At 46.6% G+C, this 21289-nt stretch overlaps 1 protein-coding gene across 1 annotated transcript in view; it reads left to right on the top strand.

Annotated features, from left to right (window-relative positions):
* The window catches only part of alk (ALK receptor tyrosine kinase), a 241376-nt gene that overhangs the window by 206477 nt on the left and 13610 nt on the right, over nt 1-21289 (top strand). Inside the window, exons 12-17 of the mRNA XM_029258577.1 lie at nt 819-953; nt 1058-1161; nt 3268-3440; nt 4527-4621; nt 12094-12219; nt 20186-20348. Coding sequence (XP_029114410.1) covers nt 819-953; nt 1058-1161; nt 3268-3440; nt 4527-4621; nt 12094-12219; nt 20186-20348 — 796 coding nt within the window. The remainder of the gene's footprint in view (nt 1-818; nt 954-1057; nt 1162-3267; nt 3441-4526; nt 4622-12093; nt 12220-20185; nt 20349-21289) is intronic.

Raw genomic sequence — 21289 nt, 5'->3', positions numbered from 1 at the left:
TACACTCGTGGGCTTAATGGCCATCATTTCTGCATTCTTCAGCCCAGCGCGCCCCCACGGTGATTTGTTTCTCCTGCCAGACGCTTCACGGATCAATGATCTCCGCAAGACCGAATCAGATTTCATTTGTTTGGTGACCGATTGCGAGCGGCGGTCCCGCTTCCCCGTCGCGGCAGCGAGTGACGGTTGCCGGCGGCGACGCCCGCACCCCTCCCTCCTCAGGCGCCACTGGTTCATGGGGAAGCGTTGCCTCTTGACCTCTGTGACATCGACCGTACGAACGCGTGGCCCAGCAGACACCCCCCCCTCCTCCGGAGCAACAATAAAAGAATTTCATTTTATTTCTGTTCTAACTTCATGACTCAACATGAGCGCAGTGAAAGGGAGGTAAAATATGGTGTGTTTTTGCTTCACCATAATAGAACATTCAAACAGGTAATCGAGGTGTGATTTGGCACCGGAGAGCACAGGTGAACTCTGTCCCTAAACACGGACGTTCTAATGTCTGATTAAAAAAATAAATGCATAAAAAAAAAAAAAAAAATTTTGCCTTCTTTTCTTTTATGGCCAACACTCCTCCTCGAACTGCTGCCCCTGCCTGTTTCCTACCCGCGTCCCTGGGGCCATTAGGAGCCATTTGGCTTTATTGTTTCATGCTTCTGTCTCACTCTGTTGTACTTTTAATGCTGTCATTTCTGCCTCCTGTCACCTCGAGACCCCCCGACCACACACACACACACACACACACACACACACACACACTGTCCCGAGGCTGTTTCACTGTTCATGCCTTCTTCGCTCCACTCTGTCCATCACAGGTGGCTTCATCAACGGCAGCTACTGCTCCTTTGAGAAGGGCGACTGCGGCTGGCGCTCTGTGTCTGGCCGGGGGCCGTCCTGGAAGGTTCTAGAATCAAAGCCTGGGGTCAGCGCTCCTGTGTGCCAGTCTCGAGGTACCGCACTGAAATTAGCCTTCCGTGGGATGGGACGTGCTTGTCTGACACTGTGCTTATACAGGTTTTGTGTGTGTGTGTGTGTGTGTGTGTGTGTGTTTCAGGAGCAGTCATGGCTGTGGGTGGAAGTCATTCCAAAGGACCCCAGGGAGTGCCATTGTTGCGCAGTCCAATGTTCCCCCCACCTCTCAGAAATGCCGTCTGTGAGGTATCTATCTATCTATCTATCTATCTATCTATCTATCTATCTATCTATCTCCTTAATTCAACTCACTTCCACAGTGTTTACAGTTCGTGTCTGGTGTCGGTCAGTGTTTGCGATCAATAACAAAATGAGGAACGTTGTTGGATGAGCGGAGGAGTTTGTGGAAATTGCTTTTAAAAATATTTAGTCACCAGAATTAATTCTTTTTTTTGTTGCGGAAAAAATCTAAAATCCAAAAAGTCCCGTAAAAGTCATTTTGAAAAATTTTTACAGCTGTATTGAATATATTCAGTGTAGCCTGAGAAGAAATTGGCCCATGTCTGTGCTGTTAACCTTGGATTGTGAAAGGTTCTTTTTTTTTTTTGTTTTAAGTGAAATGGGGTAAATGTCTTTGGAGTCATGAACAACACGAGTTGGAAGCAGTGCTTGACACCCAGCCGTGTGTCTAAGTTGAGATGCACAGTAACTGGTGATGTGAAGCATCACGTCAGAGCAGAGCAGGGCAGGTCTGATGGAAATGTCACGTTAAGTGAGGCTTAAGGGGTCACTGGCTTTGTGTTACTTTTTCACCGAACGTGTTCAATCAGGACCAGGAAGTCCAGGTCACTCAGTCCTCTGTGTGCCAAATGGACAGATCTGGACTCACACCAGGGACAGTTTGCTCAGGGTGCCACGACATGGGCCGTACTTAGCTGTGAGTGACCTCTCGCTGCCGAGGGCCGCCAGCACTAAGTTACTTGCACTGATTTGCCGATTTATGGAGCGGAGCAATTTTTATTATATTAATCAGGGTAAATATCTCCATCAAGGCTCTTACAGCTGACTGGGGGGATTCGAACCCAGGGTCTTCCATTTAACTGCTATACCACCTGCTGCCCCATCAAAGCATATATTGCTGTCTTGGGTAAAACCCCAGTCATGAACCTGAATGCGGTACATTCTAGCATTTCTCCAACGGTAATACCATGTAAAACCATGTTAATTTCATACAAATAAATACCCAATGGGTTCAGTTAGGTTAAAACAGTGAATGGCACTGCGGCGCTGCTTCTGCCGAGATTTGAACCGTCACTAAGTTCTGAAGTCATTCCAGGTCCATTATGTTAACTGGCTGCTGCTCAGCACTGGGCTGGACTGCAGTGTGTTTGATCAAAGTAATTATTACCCTAATTGAACTAATTCAGCCTCTTCTCAATACTGCGGCGGTTTGAATAGAGCTGGGAACCATGGGTACCGCGGTAGTTTGGGCCCAGGGTCAAAACTTTTCTCTTAAATTGTCCTCCATCAGAATTCTGTAGGATACACATGATACTGTGTACAGGGGATACTACACTTAATACAGGGTTCCGTTCCAACAACCTTGTCGAAAGTCACAAACCCCCTTAAACTGTGTTATATAAACCATAAGAATATTTACATTTATTCATTTATCTGACACTTTCATCCAAAGCAACTTCCAGTGTTATGATACTGAGTTGCTCATTCATACAGTTGGGTAATTTTACTGGAGTAATTTAGGCTAAGTACCTTGCTCAAGGGTACTGTAGCAGGAAGGGGATTCGAACCTGTGACCTTTGGCTCCAAAAGTTGCAGCTCTGTTTTGCTTTTTTCCCCACTAATGTCACACATTATTTGTATCAAAATAACAACACAAGTGCGGAAATGCAATAAGATAAATCCAGTGCAACTCTATGGTTCCTCTTCTCTGCCTGTTTTAGTTCAACTTTCATTTAGAAATCAGTTTTCTTCTACTTTTGCTTTCCAGCACCACCCGAACACCCACTTTCTCACTCACTGGCCATTTTTAATGAATAGCAACTTAACGGGAGTCACAAAGAATAAGTTTTGCAAACGAAACGCAGTTGCTGATGGACACCAGACGTCGGCCGAGACTCAAACCAAAGCCGTCGATGTTATCGTATTGACGCACAGCTATCGTATCGCTCATCGTTTAGATGTTATGACCAAACATAGAGACGAAAAATAACATAATAAGTTTGCTGGGATGAGTGTTGCAAACTGACGAAAATATGTAGGGCTGGATTTTTGTTGACATTTCTCTTTGTACGATATTTCTCGCGCTCATTTGCATATTCCCTCCTCCCCCAGGTGCGCTTCTGGCTGTGTTCTGGAGGACGCCACAGCGGGGCGCTGTCCCTCTGGGTGGTGGAGAACAGCACGGAGCCTGGAGAGAAGCGCAGTCTGTGGCGCTCGGCCAACGGCATGCAGCCACGGCCGGGTTGGCGACTCGTCACCCTCCCTCTGTACGGCTTGGCGGATTGGTACGGCACCAGCCCGTCGAGCCAAGCCCAGCCCCCTGCCCCCCGCCCCCCGCCGACCGGCCTCCCTGCCTCATAGACCGTCAGCTGCTTTCCAGTCATCCCACAGAAAAGCTCTCAAAACCCCCAAAACTGTAAACACATCAAACCATCAAACGGGCGGAAGACGTCCCGCCGCTCCACTGTATCAGTCTCGCGCTTTTTTCCGAGGCAGAAAATAAATATTCAATACTACTGTTAATTTCCCCAGTTTAATAAATGGCATAATTTATTGCTCTCTCTATAATATGCAAATATACCAGTTAGGTCTACATTTGAGGATAACCCCTCGCTTTTGTGCTGAAAACTTAATGAATCCCACTAGGGAGGGACCCCGCATGTCCTGTAGCACTTCCTTTAAAGGGAGCGGGTGAAATATCATGGCAGTTGGCCACTGTTTACCACACTTTTCTCTAATTAGCCATGCCACTTGATATTTTTCTAGAGGACACTGAGTCTGTTTCATCTGGCAGGGTCTGACTGGGTGGTTATTTCATCTGCCTGTTCATGATTGGGTAGTTATTTCATCTGTCATTCCCTGATTGGGTGTCTCTTTAATCTGCCAGCCCCTGATTGGGTCTCTCATCAGCTCCCTGTTTCTTTGCCATGGGATTCGTTGGTGGCTCAGAGTTAAGTACAATGCCAGGATCCCTCAGCAGTTCTGTTTTGATCCAATTTCTCACTCCTCTGCATAAATGCATAACCGCCTCCATTTTGGTGACAATTTCCTGAACATCCCTCTCACACTTCTAAATTTCTGCGCAGAGGTCCCATCAAAATATTATTATCTTTTATCTAGCTGTCCCACGATTTCTATTTGTAAGCATCCCGTGTAGTTCTTTGCTGTGCCCTGGAAATCCCTGCAGTTTGGAAGCTATAAAGTGGCCTTTCAAAGTACATTGTGGAATCTTGGTAACCATGGCGACTGTAAACTTCAGCCTATCCAAAGTGAGGTCCGGAGCTCAGCTGGGACATGATGATGGATGGTTTGGTTCTGGACTGGCACGCTGTCCACACTGTCCACGCTGACTCCTCTGTCTCCTGGGACAGGTTCTGGCTGCAGTTCAGCACGGAGGAACTCCCGGCTCCTGGGTCGGTGTTGGCCATTGACAACTTCTCCCTCAGCACGGACTGCTTCCTGGCCTGTGAGTATCATACCCATAATCCTTTGGAGCCTGTTTATCATAAACGGTCTGGTGACTTTACCTGTTTTCTCCCCGGAAGTCTTATTACGCTCATCATACGGAGTTTAAAAAAGTGATTTATTGCACAAACACAAGGACGTTTTACTTCCTGTCCTGAGACAATTGGTATTGATTAATATTTAACAAATGAGAAAACCTAAGTTTGGATCTGTTGGTTTGGAGCAAAATAGCGGGGCTCTGATTGGCTCTCACAAAGGGTGGGTGGCCACTGTGGCCTCCGTGATTGGACGGAGCCGGGGGAGAGGCGGAGTCGACGTGGAAATGGCGGTCATCACCCCTGAACCTTCGCTGCCCTGGAGTTGGATGGGCGTCGGTGTCAATAATGCAAATTGGGCAGATTAAAGCAGCTAAACCCGCTTTCTTAAGAAGCTGGCAGTGTGCTTCTGGGGATTGAATAAATCCAAATCTCCTCCTTAAGTTCAGCTGATTTCGCTCGGCTGATTCGGCTCCTGGCTCTGCGAGCTCAGGTCGGCTAAATAATAAATCTGCGCCTCTCAGCCGTAATGAGGGGAGAATTTTAATAAAGCGTCGGAGGCGGAGTAGGAACTGCGTTTAGCATAAAATTGCTCGCTCGTTATAAACAATCGGAGCGAAGTTGCGGAGCGGGTCCTGCAGAGCCGTGACGTCCCCTGAGATGTAAGAACGATCAGAGCATCGCTTTGATCCTGGAGGTAGTGACCTTTGACCTTTCAAGGCCTTCATGCAGATGCAGCTGTTAGGATCCTCGTTGAGCGGGAAGGACTCAGAAGCTCATGCAAAGTTTTCCCAAGTGTCCTCGTCCTCGTGTCTCTCCACCGGCTGCCTGTCGACGTCTATATCAAGTTCACCACTCTGGTTACGAGATGGTCAAAGAATCTGGACCACAACACCTACAGGACCTGATCACTCTCTACACCCCAGCAAGAATGCTGTGCTCCTTCACCTCTGATCACTTGGAGTCCAAAATCAAATCTCCTTTCTTTCTTAGTTTTGTCCCAGATGAGGTGGAATGAATGCTGAGAATGAACCCTCTGTCCTTCAGAGCTGCTGAGTCCTTCCCAGCATTCAAGAAGGGTTTAAAATCCCATCCCTTTCTGACCATCTTCTTAAATTTCATCACACCATGATCACCTCTAGATTTCCTGTCAGTTCTAGATGCAGATTCTCTGTAATGTGTGCCGACAAAAACGGTGGTGTTGGACAAACTGTCTCAAAACATTCTTCAACTATCACATGTCTGTCTCTGAAGCTCTTCATCTGTCGTGAAGTTTATCTGCTCGGAGCTGTACGACGTTGTGGAGAGACGCGAATGGACGTGAATGCAAAGGCAGTTTAGTTTGAGAAGGGACAACGTGTCCGACGAGTCCAGTGGAGATGCTGCTGGAGGACGAAGACATGGAGCTCAGCTGTCCCATGCTCCATGCTCCATGCGACACTACGGCTGGTTTGCCGCACCAGGGCATCCGTGCTCGAGGACTGTTCTTTTTTTTTTTTTTTTAAATTTTGTTTCATTTTTATTTCCTGCATGACAGCCCAATGAAACGCAATCCCCGCGCCGTAAATACCGATCTGGCTGAGCTGCGGTTGCAGGGGGGCCCTCACCAGATAGCACTGTTTCATCCTCCACCTGGGTATCAGTTAGTGGGATTGGCTAGGTGGCATGTCCGTTCCTAATCAATGGAGCGGAATGACAGTACTTTCTGGAAAGCGGAGCATGGCACCCCCACCACCACCCGCCGCAACACAAAGCAACCAGGTGCCGTGGATTCCAGCCGTTGTCGCTCTTTATTTTAACTAAATGTCTTATTTTTATATTGGGACTGGCAACGAGGTTTTACGGGATGTTAAGGTTATTGATTAGTTTTAATTTGCGTGGCACCTCATGCTCTCACCCCCTCCGCAGACACACATACGACGCCCTGTCAAAGTTTATCACCGCACCCTTGATGCCACTTCACACTTCCCACGTGCCCATTGGCTCGAGCGAATCGAGTCCTGCAGGCCCACGGCGCACGGGCGGCAGATGGTGGGGTTGCTGGCGAGGAGGGATCGCACCGTGGTGGCGGGTGTCGATTCGCTCCGGTCGAGGTGCAAGCACTGCGACGCATTCCGGGTCCTGTGTGCGAATGAGGGCCGGAGGTGCCATGTGAGCCTGTTGTCAGAAGTGTGATGGTCAGGATGTTTTCACCGCGGTGGGAGCCGGTCGTGCCGAGGGATCCTTCGCTGTGCCGCGGCACTTTTACGAGTATCGCTCCACGTTCCTGTGCGGGACTGCGCACATGCGTTGGTGAACATATATTGATTTTCATTTATTTATTTAGCTGACACTTTCATCGAAAACACCTTACACTGATTTACACCTTTGTACAGCGGGGTAATTTTTTTACCGTATCTTCTCGTGGTAAGTCCGAGGGGCAGTCAAAGTATCCGCAGTAATTTCTGACCACATCTTTTGACGCTGTGGGTACTTTTGGACTTGTACTTAGATGAAGGATGCTGTAGCAGGGCGTGGGATTCGAACCCGGCTCCTTCGCCAACCAGCGCGCCACCTGCTGCTGCTGCGCTTGTTCATATGTGTAAGTTTGTATGTGATCGCACAGCTCTGTCTTCTCTGTCTGAGAGTGAAGGGTGTGCGGTGTGTGCGTGTGGGAAAGGCTGAAGAGGTGTGTCCGGAGGCTGACAGAGTGCATAAAAAGCCTGAAGCCCCAGGTGAGCTGTGGACTGACAGCCTCCTCGCTCTCCTCACTGATTCCGGACCGCTGGGTCGGGAGGGAGGCTGGTCCTGAATAACAAGTTGTGGCGCACAGCTGTACAGCCGAGGCTCGCCGTGCGTGTGGGGTGGGGATGGTTGGGAGGGTCACGCCGAACCTGCGCAGCATAGGCGACGTTTCCCAAAAGGCCTTTTTTTCCTACTGCGTAATTTTTATTAATAATTCTTACCCCCCCTCCCCAGGGTGGGCTTGTTAGATGCGCAGTGATCCTGGAGACGATGGAACAAACCAGTGCTTTTCACCTTAAACACGGACGGGGGCCGAGTTCCTGTCCTTGGTCGTTTTTCGACCCCCTTCGGCAGGTCCGAGCAGTGGCCCGTGGACCGGCGGTGCCGGGGAGGCCCGGAAGGCACCGTCTGCCCTAACGTCCAGATGTTGACATGGAGGAGCGGGGGATGGGCACCTCTGTCGAGACAACGACGTATCCGTGTGTCGGTCCGCGGGTCGCCGAAGACACGGTGCCGTAAAACAAATATAACAATTATGAAACGTGTGTATTGCGTTTGGACTTCTCTGTCTCCGCGGCTCCCTGGAGACGGACGCATCTGAAAAATGCGCCATTCGCAGCACGGTGACATTTAAGGGCCTTTTCCATTACAGATGTTCTTTTATGAAATATTGATGCCGAGTTTAGCGCTTTATTTCCCCAGGTGCCCTCGCAGACACCTGTTAGCGTTGAACCCGAGCATCACCCTCCTTCCTGCCCAGAGAGAGAAGGACAGACGAACTTCAGTCCTTTATTAGAATAATTTGCATCTATTTATTTATATTGCTACAAAATATGGTAACGTTGTTGTTGTAATGCTTTGCCAATACAAGTATATATCGTCTGTCAGGGCGGAATAAAATAGAGAGAGAGAGAGAGAGAGAAAGGGAGAGAGCGCCCGAATGCAGCGTGTTGCCGTTGATAGTGTCGAATGGATGAGTCTCCCATCGCTGTGTAAATTAAACTGTTATCGCCACCCAACAAGTAGCAGAGGAGGCAAGAAACCCCCGCTGAGCCCAGCAGGTGGCAAGTTCGAATCCCAGAGCTGCGGCCGCTCTAGGGGTTTAAAGGTGTAAGACACATGAACCCCTGAAGTGCGCAGTTGCCCTTTAGGAAGGACAAAGTAACCTGAACTGTTCCGCTTTATTTACTAATCTCCTGTTGCTTTTTCCCCCTCATCCATTTGGATGCGCAGTGACATTTCGAATGCGACCTGTGTTTATCTGCCCGTCCGACAGGGGGCAGCAGCGAGCACCTCCTCACCAGAACGGGAGAGTGACACTGCCTGTTAAATTCGCTTCCACAGTGTTTACAGCTCATGTATTTTCGAGGAATTTCGCACATTTTTAATCGGTCAATCGGTCAACAATTGTTACGGAATAGGAGTGCCCAAGATGATTTTTTTTTATTTTCAATTATTTTTATTTTAATTTTATTGTCTCTCAAAGATAATATCAAAATGCTTTCAACATTACATTTATTTATTTAGCTATCTATGTAAAAGACCTTTTACCAGTTGCAACAAAGGGGTTGAAGGTAACTGGAGTTACAAACAAAGCGAGTTACAAACACTTCCTTTGCCAGTAGTGTTTGTAACTGGAGGAGCCGCTGTTCAACACTGTGAAAGGTTTCTCCTCACCCTGGCAAGCGAATATATATTGTAGTATTACATTATTCAAAATTTTCATACTTGTAAGAACCACCAAGACCAACTGTTCCCTCTTCAGAGAGTTTGTTTGTTTGTTTGTTTGTTTCTTTGGACACGTGTCCTGCATACAGTGGCCCAGCAAACCTTGTGGAGGATAAAAAACCCGAGGCGTGCGCTCATCTGACGTCCCTGGGACACATATTAATGCATTAAACCGCACGCTGCCTAGGTCTTAGTTCCGAATGTGAAAACTTTAAATGAATTTCAAGCTCCAAATAGATCAATATGTTTAATTAAAGCAGTCGGCCGAGATAATGGTATGAAAATGAAAAAGGAACCCCTGCGCGCTGGGGGACACAACTCGTGCATTTTACTAGGCAGACTGCGGCGCGGTCACGCTGGGGATGCTAAACAGTGGCTCTACACTTTGGTGAAGCGTGTGCCATCGACGGGTGGCATCGCTGGCGTCGCGGCAACAACACGGGAAACGAAGAGAGTCGAACTGCCGAAATTGATCAATGGAAATGTAAATTAGCTCGTGGTAAATGGGGTGGCACGGGCAGTAGGCCGAGGTGCGACGGCTGGATGGCAGGGGATGGACCCTCTGGAACTCGAGTGTGTGCTCATCTTGAAACACCCCCCTGCTAAGTGGGCGGAGCCAACACACACTTGCAATCAAAATTCAAACAAAGAAGGGGGTGGCGCAGAATTACCACTACAATGGACCTCCAGCCTGGAGCGTGAAATGTGGTGATTTCCGTGTAATGAAATAAAAGCCAAGGTTACGGGTGGTGGGGGGGGCGTTGAGGAAATTTCTGATCAAGACATCAGAGACGGATCGTCTTCCAAAGCTGCCCGCTGTGAGCATCCAATTATGCACGGCCCCCTTGCAAATTATTTCACAGATATGTACATACTGGGGGCCGATAAATATTGGGAGAGAATAAATTAAATCTCCTATCAAGACTGAGGACTAGTGATTCCGCTCCCCCACACTTTCCCATCAAGCTGCATCCGATCGACATTTTTTTAATTTAATGTTTTTTTTTTTTTTAAATTAATGTTAGCAACGGGAGAGTCACCCGAAATAGCATCATGTTACGAGAATCAGCCGAATACACAAGACAAGGGCAGGAACGGCACCGTTTCTAAAATGTGATTGACCGCCAGTGTCCGACAAGTCCAGCATTCAAAGAGGAGTCCAGGATTCATCTGAATTATCATACGGATTGAGTGTTGATTGTTCTAGCAAAAGACAATCTGTCCCTCAGGTCATATACTATGTGTATAATATGGGGCAGCTGGTAGCGTATTGGTTAGAGCTGCTGCCTTTGTGCCAAAAATTGCTGGTTCTATTCCCACTTCCAGCTGTAGCACCCTTGAGCAAAATACTTACCCTAAATTGCTCCAGTAAAATTACCCAGCTGTATAAATGAGTAAATAATTGCAAGTCACTTTGGAGAAAAGCCTCAGATAAATAAGTTAGTGTAAGGTCATATGTACTGTGTTGCTGGGGTTATGCTCCTGTTTTATTGTAAAACTATATGAGTTCCCATTTAAAACTACAATCTGGAATGCTAACGTAATTAGAAGCAGGAATTGAGGAATTTAATATGTTGAAATGCTCTTAAGCTAAATTGATTCATTTGAAACCCGTTAGGTCCTCTCTTATCTTTGTTTAATTTAGGTTTTTTTAATTCACCAATGATGATTTTTTTAAAAAAAAATTTCTGTGGTCCATTCCTGAATGTTGAATGAAATCGTGGAGCATCTCCTTAAATATGTCTTTGGGTCGAGGGTTACTGGATGTGACCGCAGTCGACCGTGACCCCCGGTCCTGCGTGCCGCCGCTAACAGAGTCCTTCATTACTGTCCTGCAGCCCCGGGCGCCTCTCCCATGCGGCCCTTTGTGATCGCCGAGCATCACGGGAAAAAGCCGAGCTCCTCTTTGAGAGCCGCTCGTCCCCTCGCTCTCACCTGCGTCGCGCTTTTCTTCATGCCGGAGGCTCTGCGGTTAAAGAAGAATCGAGAATTGGTTTATCACCCGTGTGCGGCATGTCTGAGGGCTCCCACTTCGGCATTTCATTTGGCCACATTTCTGCATCCTTTAGCCTCCTCGTCCGGCCTGCACTTTAACCATTTTCCTGTGTGGTCCGCGCCTGGCGTAGCGTGGGGGGCAATGGCAAACTAAATAAATTTGGCTCCCTGTAACAGAGGTCCACCTCACCCTGCAAGTCACCTGTAGAAAAACTAAAAACTTTTTCAATGCACCCCCCCGCCCCCCTCCGGGGTCCCTCCCCAGGCCACTTAAACTACTGTGACCTCGGGCAGGTGAGGTCCCGACAGCCTCATTGCACGGCAACGCTTACTCGGCCCTCGGCTCCAGCGGCTCGGATACAGTGCCAGTCAAAACTTTGAGTACGCTTGCAGGAAGGTTTTTTATTTTGTATATATTTTCATCAGGCATTCAGTTAACGAGCTGAATCATGAAATGTGAGGTCACATCTCCGCAGCTCTTCCTTTCCCAGAACCGTAGGACACTTGTGTGTCCCTTTGCTTCCACTCTCCTGTCCCGTTCCTGCCATACAGGTGTCGCTCATCTGTACTCAAACTTTTGACTGATGCTGTATAATGGGCAGGGCGTTGCACACTATACAGAGTGAACTTGGGAAATCACTAACTGTGTGTTACCGAACAGAGGGAGCCCCACACTACGCACACACACTCATCTGTTCATTTAGGTGCAACTTTTCTCCAAAGCAAATTACACTGATTTACCTGTTTGCAGAACCGGGTGATTTTTACTGTATCGACAGTAATACTGTGTTGAGGGTAAGTACGTTGATCAAGGGTACTAGAAGAGGAGGTGGGACTGGAACCTGGGTCCTTTGAGTCCAAATGCAGTAGCCCTAACCGCCACACCCCTTGCTGTCCAGGTTCACGCTCAGCCCAAGGTGACCAGTAGGTCATTGATCGATGCCCACCCAACTCACTGATGTGAGCTTCTCTTCTCCCCTGCTCTCCTCAGCCAACGGGGAGTTTCCACCGGTTATCAACACGATAAATGTCATGGGGCCCGAAGCAACCACCCAGGACTGGAGACCCACCCCGACAGCCCTGTACCCCCCAACCCTGACCCCTGCTCCCGGAGAAGGTAAGCACTTCGGCCGCCTGCAAAAAACTGAAGGAAACAGGTGTATTGGGCCAGAACGCTGATTAAACAGAACAAATCTGGCAAAAATTAATAGTGCGGTGTGTAAGTAATAATAAAATTAAGGAGTGATGTAAATTATTTAGTACACATCATTATTTAATATTGTAATTGTAAATTTAATGTGTAACTCACCTCCATCACAGAGTGAAGATAATTTAATACTGCAAAATAATCTTCAATATGCAAGGACAGCGCAGTTTCATTATAAACTGCAGTATTAAATTGTGTGTCTCCGTGTGTGTGTATACACACTGTATATATGTGTATACATACACACTAAGTGCATGTACTATGCTATATATTATATAGTATATATCCACTATATACAGTATACACACAATGTATATGTATAGTAGGTTATACATACTGTATATGCTGTATACTATATACAGTATATATACTGTACATATAAACACTTAAAAACTTGTCTATATTGATAAAATAAATAGATGGATTAAAAATAATAGGAACTTATCATCATACATTAAAATTTTATTAAAATTCAAAATAAATGTTGTTTTTAGTTCAGTTACCCCAGCTCTTCTGTGATCTGGGTGCAAATGGAGTAAAACCAGAGTACCGCTTTCCCTGCTGTATTTGTGTATGTTGTATTTCACCCTATAAGAGTAACAGAAAGCCTGGGAAGTCTAAAAATGTTTTAAGCTATTTTTTAAAAATGGAAAATGGGTGTTGGGGCGGTTAAAGGGAAGGTACCGTACCTGTTTCATTACGGTGCTGAAGTGAAGCACTGGGAACGAAGAGCGCCTCCTGCCGGAACCTCGCGGCCCTTCCCCCACCGACGTCCATTCTGGGCTCAGCGGAATTAGTCTTCCAAGTGAATCGATAGAAACAATTTCGGTGAAGAATATATACGGACATGTAAATGTATACAGATGGCTTTGCGTGGCTCTCCATCGATGGCTGTCTCCGCGTTCGCTTTCATACGTCGCCGTCACGACAGACGGGTGTCTCGGCTCGTTCGCGAGACCATCGATATCTCGCGACGCCCACCGAAGAGCGAGCGTAACCGTTTGTCTGAAAAAATTGTGACTGGCATTTCCCGATGCGCGGGCCTCCAGACAGATGGCTCGTTGCATCACTCGCAAATTGATGTTGAATAATTCGCGGTGCCGCCGAAGGAGGGAGAGGCGGCCGCGGGACCCGTAATGTGCCGCTCTACGCTTTCCAGATGATTGAGTTACTCAATATCTTGTTTACATGTAAAACAATCGGCCCGCGTCTGCTGTGTCCTTCCCGCTCGCGTCCGTCGGAATTAATCAGCGATCCGCCATTTATTACCGCGCTCGAGAGTGACTAAAGAGAAACGCACCCACGTTCGGTTAGTGCAAAGCATGGACTGAATATGCATGACGCCCCCACCACCACCTCCCGGACGGCTGAGATTCCCGATCGCGACTCGGAGCGATGGCCCATTAGCCATCCACGGCAGGGAGATGCCTCCTAACTCAAGCACGTCCACCCAAGCGCACTCTGCACGGTCTAATAGGTTTCCCTCGCTACTTTCTTCCTCGGAAGCTTCCGGAAGGCTGTCGATTCAAGGCGCTCGTTGCTCTATTTGCGAAAACGATGGGCCGTTAGAGGCGGCGGATAGTCGGCCTTCTGGGTGTGTGGAAGCGGAACCTGGTGCCGTTATGGTTTTAGGTGGGTGGGTGAAGTTACTCATAACTACTGATACTGATAACCGTTATCAGTATCAGTAGTTACTCATAACTACTGATACTGATAACGGTTACTAGGGTTGTTTTTGTCCATGACCCCCATGTGGTAAATTTCCTCATTTAGTCTGACTGTTGCTTCCCCACCTTCCAGCAAACCCTGTCGACACCTTAATGATCCTTCTGTTTTTCTTCTTCATATTAACACTTTTATCCAATGTGACTTAGTTTTATTTACACATTTATACAGCAGGGTCATTTTTACTGTCGATTAAGGGTAAGTGACTTTGTCAAGAGTGCTGCTGCAGGAGGGGGGATTCAAACCAAGGATCTTTGACTGCGAGAGCAGCTTTAACCACTACTCCACCACTTCCCATTTGTTGGGTTAGGGTGGATGGGTAGTTATTCATGGGTAGTTAGTTATTTACTTATTCATTAATTTATGTGACACTTTCCTCCAAAACAAATTTACAGTATAAGGTTTGTATACAAGTTAGAAGTATTTACCTCTTCAGGGTATTTTTTACTGTACCGGTTCAGTGTAGATACCTTGATCAAGGGACCTACTGCAGGAGCGGGGATCGAAGCTCGGTCCTCAGAGTGCAAGGTGACAAATGATTATAAGCGGCTGTAACTACTACAGCACTTGTTGGGCCATGTTGCGTGTTTGACATAGTAAATAATGGTAAAATAATGCCACAGATTATTTTTAATTTTCTATTATTAATATTACTTTCTCAGCAATCCCACATGTATCATGCTGTGTTTAGGCCTCACTGTGATCTCCTATTTACCGAGTTCACGCTTTTCCACAAAGCGACAAACAACGTTGAGCTTCCTACCTCGATTTACCAATCTATACAACAACTTCATTTTTACAGTATTGATTCAAGGTAAATACCTTGATCAAGGGCACTACAACAGGAGGTGGGATTCGAACCCACGAATTTGAATCCGGTCCTCAGAGTAGAAGATGACGACTGTAAGCACCACACCCCCTGCTGGCCCAGACCATTCGCAAGAATAGGTTAATAAAAGAGCGCGAGCCGTGAACAGAAACCCTGCTGCGCACGCAAGGCCTTTTTTTTTTTTTTTTTGCATGAGCCCGTGTTGCGTGTTCATTAAGCCCGGAACATTCCCTGCCGCTCGCTTCCTTCAGACTGTAATTAACACCAAACAATCCAAGTACGGCTTTAATTTGGGCGTCTGCGGAGCCGAGTTTCCTCGCACAAAGAAAAGTGATTACTCGGAAAAGCTCGATATTTCCAAAAGGGAGCTTTATTCCATTAGGGGACAAAAAGACGTGATGAAACGAAAACGCCGTCCATCCGTTATTGGTAGTTATGATTTCCATTGAAGTGAAATTGAAATAGTTCTTTTTTTTCCCTGATTTTATAAAAGAAGAAAAAATACAGGTACCCTGGAAGCTCAAATGACTGATTGTTCACTTTGCTGGGCAGCACGGTATTTTTCACCGCAAACTGTCTCCGGGTAATAATACCATTTGTCTCCTGCTTTATAAAGAGTTGAATGGCAGAGTGGGCTCGGGATGAATAATAATAAAAAGAAACACGATTAATCCGTTGTTTTCATCAGTTCAGTCACCTTTCTCCTTTCTAGATCTCTCGATCTGTTTCCCTAATGGGAAGGTAATCTTTACCTCTTTGTCTCCCGTCAAACATCCACTTAACCTGTCGAACCCTTAATTGGAAGGAGATGGGAGTTTGTGATGTTTCCGCCCGCAATGCATGCTGGGAGAAGTAATCCACCTGACTTTTTTTTCTCTCTCAAAAATCCTCTTTATTGAATTATTACTTAAAATATGCTGTCTTGTTCACTTTGTATTTGCAAACGTTTGGCGTGATGTGACCCTGTGCTGTGGTTAAAACAAATAGGTCAATAGATACATAAATACATACATACATACATACATACATATACTGTATAGACGCACATCCTCTGGAACCGCTTGTCCCATATGGGATCGCAAGGAGCCGGAGCCTAACCCGGCAGCGCAGGGCACAGGGCCAGAGGGGGAGGGGACACACCCCGGATGGGATGCCAATCCATCGCAAGGCACCCCCAGCGGGACTCGAACCCCAGACCCACAGGAGAGCAGGACCCAGTCAAACCCACTGCGCCACTGCGCCACTGCGCCCCCCTACATATATAGACAGACCAAAAAATTTGTATGTTTAGAAATTCATAACTCAGATCTTTGGAACCCATACATATTTACATAAATGCATAGATAGATAAGTACAGATACCCCTCGACTTACGCAAATAGACCGTTCTTCAACCCCTCACGAAAGTCGAAATGTACGTATGTCGGATTCCCCCTCCGTTACAGAGCCAAGCCTTCTCATTATCTTTGCATTTGTTGCAAACACGGGTACAAAAAAATTACACAGTATAATTCTCTAGTAAATGTCTGACATATTTAATACTGTAATAAGACATAGGCCTAGTCAATTAAATAAATTTTCACATTCCTATAAAGCATACATTTAATTATAAAAACAGACTACTGCATACGGTACGCATGCGGAATTGTACTGTGTGCTTACCTTGTATCTAGTAGTATGCTGGCACACTAGAGGGTGCTGTTGTTGCGTAATTTATCATTTTTCCATCTCAGTTATTGCACCTTGATGTTTCTTCGTTATTATTGCTGTTTTCATGCTAGTTGTTCCTTTCACGTGCTCCTTTATACGTGGAGCATCCTTCACAGTATTCACAGCCGATACGCCTAAATCTGGTTGCCGTGCTGTAGACGATAATCTTTGCCCACCTTCATACTTCCTTATTATTTTCAATTTCACCTCCAAATCGATTGCCGTACGCTTGCGAGACGGTTCTCCTTTCCCTTCAAGTGCACCTTTACCATCAGGCATTGTGAAAAATGAAAACTGTGAAAAATATAGGAAAAAAGCGCTACACTAACGAGAGGAGATGTGTTGGCGGCTCAAAACATGCGGGACCCGAGAAGATGCAGCTTCCTGCCTTGTCTGGTTACGCCGATTTGCGCTTAACGTATTTCAGATGTTTTGCGTAAAATAAAAGCGCTATCCGTAAATAAAGCGTATGCTGGGAATTTTTTACGAAAATCTGGCCTTACGTAAATCAAATTTACATCAGTAGAGGGGTATCTGTACATACTTTTGCACATAGTTACTTCAATACATCCATAGTTACATACATACTGCACATACATATGTACACAAATAAATTAATACTGTAGATAATATCCACTACTAGTTAACAAAAACAACCGCAGAAATGAAAGTCCAAACTTGATGAAATCATAAGAACATCGAACTACATTCCCATTTGTCACACTCCTCTCAGAAATGAGACACCAGTCATACGTCTTTAAAAAGAACCGTGAAGCAGTTGGCAATCGCTCACGTAAAGCGCGGTACGTGAAGAGTCGTTTGGAAGGTATAAACAAAACCTCTTTACTCTGGTGGTGGAATGTAAAACACGGGACACGGAGACCCTTAACTAATTCCTCTGAATTAACGTGTGGCTCCAGGGGGGCTTTAAATACACATTTCCTACCCAAAGTGTGTTCAAACTTTGCAACACGGGGGGTTATGGGGGGATATGGGAGGTCTCCTGGGCGCAGCAGCCAAGCAGGCAGGAGAGAAGGGGGTGTGATTTGTGCTCCTTTATTTGACTCATTCCTTCCACCCTGGGGGGGGCATCTTAATGAAGAAATGGAACCATATTTACAGCACATTATGTGGCAAATGGTGGAGGAGGTGGGGAGGGGCCTGGCGTGTTTCCATTTTTTCTCATTTTTACTCCACTGAGTCACGAGAACATAGTAAAGGGATCTGAACCGTGGGCGGGGCACAAACACGCTGTTTTACTATGTCCATTCGCTGCCAGTCCCGCTGGGTGCAGGACGACTAGAATAAAACTGGCGACTTAATAACAAGGGACTGTGAAGGGGGGGTCTAGTCAATATTTACATCTGTTTATTAATTTAACACTTTTCTTCAAGGCCACTATACTTTAATCATTTATATTTTCATCTTACTGTTCATTTATATCATATTATGCATTTCGTTTCCATTAATTGTTTGTCCTGGAAAGGGTCATGGTGGTCCAGAGCCTATTCCAGAATCACTGGGCATAAGGCTGGGGAATACACTCTGGATGGGACACCATTGCAGGGTACCCCCCGCCCCCACACGTATTTATACATTGAAATTTAACTTCAGTGCTACTTACTTACTTAGTGATCTACCAGTTTACAGAGCTGGGTAATTTTTACTATATCAGCTGAGGCTAAGTACCTTTATCAAGGGTTCTACAGTTGGAGATGGGATTTAATCCTGGTTCCTTCAGGTGCGGTACAGCACTTCTGATCATGGCGCCACCTGCTGTCCATCTAGATGGCATCAACCGCTGGGTGGAGCCAAGCCTGGAACCACTGGGGCGAACATACAGGCATGAATCAGATCCTCGGAGGACAGTGGGTGAGGAGGAGACAGGCTACTGATTTATGTTTAATGATCCAGGTGTGGCCCCCTCCCACTCCAGGTCTGTTATTAGCCACCTCTCCCCCCCCTCCACACCCCCTCAGAGTAACACATTTTCACGGGGGACGCAGATCCCGCGAATGACAGGCCGCAATGTCCATCTTGCAACGAAGACGTGATGAGGATTGCCAACACAAAATCCCCCTCTGTGCTGAATCAGATTGGAACACCGTAGGGGAGGGGCAAGGGGGGGTGTTATTGATCGCTCAAGAAATGACATAATAAAGCAGCAGGATTTACACCGCAAGCTCTGCGGCAAGGGGTCCACTGTTCGAACCCCCCCCCCCCCCACCCACCCATGATAAATGCACCTCATCTGCTTTATGGGCACTTTATCATAAAGGTGTAAATATCGCCAACTTAAGAATCAATTTCCCCCCGGTGCTTTACGGCCCTGGGCTGTTTCTGCACCCCCTCCGGCTCAGTTTGGAACAGATTTACGCGCAGGGTTCAGGGGGCATCCTCCCCCCACCCCCAACAGACAGGGAAAACACACTGCAGATTATAAACCCACAACAGCATCTCCTTCCTGTCTTGCACAAGTTTTCAGAAGCGCTGTTGTCTGACTGACTCAAAGTGTCGATCGCAGGTCATCTACTCTACGCTGACACCGGTGTTAGAGTCATTTCCATGCTTATTTTCGTTGCTTATCGCTTTAAATTTTGCCGTGTCTCCGAGCAAACGCCACTTGTATTTGCCCTCTGAGAGCAGCCAAACGAAACGGGAGTGTGGGACCGTCTTAATTCAGCTCACCTCCACAGTGTTTACAGCTCGTGTCTGATATTCCTCTGTCTGTGATTTATGAGATGAATCGATCAACAATCTGTGCTGAATAGGAGTTTGTGGATACCATGCAATTTAATTTTCAGTAATTTTAATATATGTCAAAGTTCACATGAATATTAAATTAAACATCTGACAAAAACGCTTAGGTATTTTTCACAGCTGTATCACATTATGTATCACATTATACATATATTATGTCTGTATTTTTCACAGCTGTATCACAGACCTTAATCGGGGGATTAATCAAGGCACGTCTTTTTATTAATTTTTTCGTTGCTCATGGTTTTGATGTAAAAGTGCCTATGGAATCGATCGGCTTTGTGGCATAGCCGATAGTATAGAGCTGTTGCCTTTAGATCTAAAAGTTGCAGGTTCAAATCCTCTCCACTGCTGTAGTGTCCTTGATCAGGGTACTTACCCTATTCTGTGCTGGTAAGTGTTACCCAGCTGTATAAATGGGTAAATAACTGTAGGTATAGTTCTGCACTGTAAGTTACTCTGGAGAAAAGTGGAACTGAAGTTATGAACAAAATGAATTATGAACAAAATTCTGGTTCTTGTGTTTTTAAGGAGGGGGTGCGGTGGCGCAGTGGGTTGGACCACAGTCCTACTCTCCAGTGGGTCTGGGGTTCGAATCCCGCTTGGGGTGCCTTGCGGCGGACTGGCGTCCCGTCCTGGGTGTGTCCCCTCCCCCTCCGGCCTTACGCCCTGTGTTGCCGGGTTAGGCTCCGGTTCCCCGTGACCCCGTAAGGGACAAGCGGTTCTGAAAATGTGTGTGTGTGTGTGTGTGTGTGTGTGTGTGTTTTTAAGGTGAGGATCCAGTGTATTTATATAATCATTTCTGTTGTCCTTGTGTATAAGTTCCTGGGTCTTTCTGTGTGTGTCTCCGCAGTCAAGTGGACTTTCCACACATGTGGTGCCACAGGTCCAGAGGGACCCACTCCCATTCAGTGCACCAACTCATACAGCAACACCAACATCAACGTTACCGTGGGAACCAGGGGAGTACTCAAGGGAATACAGATGTGGCGAGTCCCGGAGACAGGGACCTACAGGTATGCCAACGTCTCCCACAAACACACATATACACACACACATACACACACACACTCTCCTAAGTGTCCCTCCACTGGAACCGGAACCTCGACTGCAGGATTTGCGGTTCTCAGGTGAGCAGAACACATCCAAAGCCCCCAAAGCAAAGTGAAATTAGCGAGCAGTCATGCATTTCTGCGCACGTTTTCCTAGAGCTCCGTCCTCCTGGGTGCCCTTGCTCGTCAAATTAAGAGTGTATTGCTTAATTAGTTAATTGACACATTCAGCACAGCGAGGGAATGGATACTGGAGCCGCATTTCTAAAGTCATTAAGTAAACAGCCAAGGTAGCACTTGGCCTGAGCGGCTCTGAAGTATGCGGCGTTAAGAGCGATCCAATACACTCTTGATGACACAGAAATAAAGTTGTGAGTAACTGACAGGTCCATCAATTTCTGGCGCGGCCTATAAATAAGTGGTGGGTTTGGTCGAGCCCAGACTGTTTTTATCTCATCATACATTTCAAGATAGACATTGATTCGCGTCGGCGGCTCTAGCTTGTCGCCCCTATTCAGAGACTGCGGGTCACGCAGTCATTCATAAATGTGCGCATTTCTTAAAGTACCAGTTAAAAGTTTGAGAAAACCACATCCAGGTTTGAGTTTGAGGTCCTTTACTCTCTCCTTCACCACATAGTTCTTACATTGCTTTGAGTAGTTGTTTGGGTCGGTATGTTGTTGAAAAATGAGGCTTTACGCAACCGGTTGTCACCGTGCTGCTGAGGTAAGCTGTGGTAGCCATGCTGGTTGAGATCACTGTGGACTTGATGAAGATCACCAAATCTGTGATGAGCAGAACAGCCCCACATTCATTACACTGCCACCACCACGATGGATAGTGGGAACCACACAGGTAAAAAACATATGCTCATCCCGCTGCGCTCTAATATTGGGCAGCTGAAC

This window comes from Scleropages formosus, chromosome 15 (assembly GCF_900964775.1).
Source record: "Scleropages formosus chromosome 15, fSclFor1.1, whole genome shotgun sequence".
Taxonomy (NCBI): Eukaryota; Metazoa; Chordata; class Actinopteri; order Osteoglossiformes; family Osteoglossidae; genus Scleropages; species Scleropages formosus.
The sequence above is the reverse complement of the archived record's forward strand: the minus strand, read 5'-3'. Positions and strand labels throughout refer to the sequence as shown.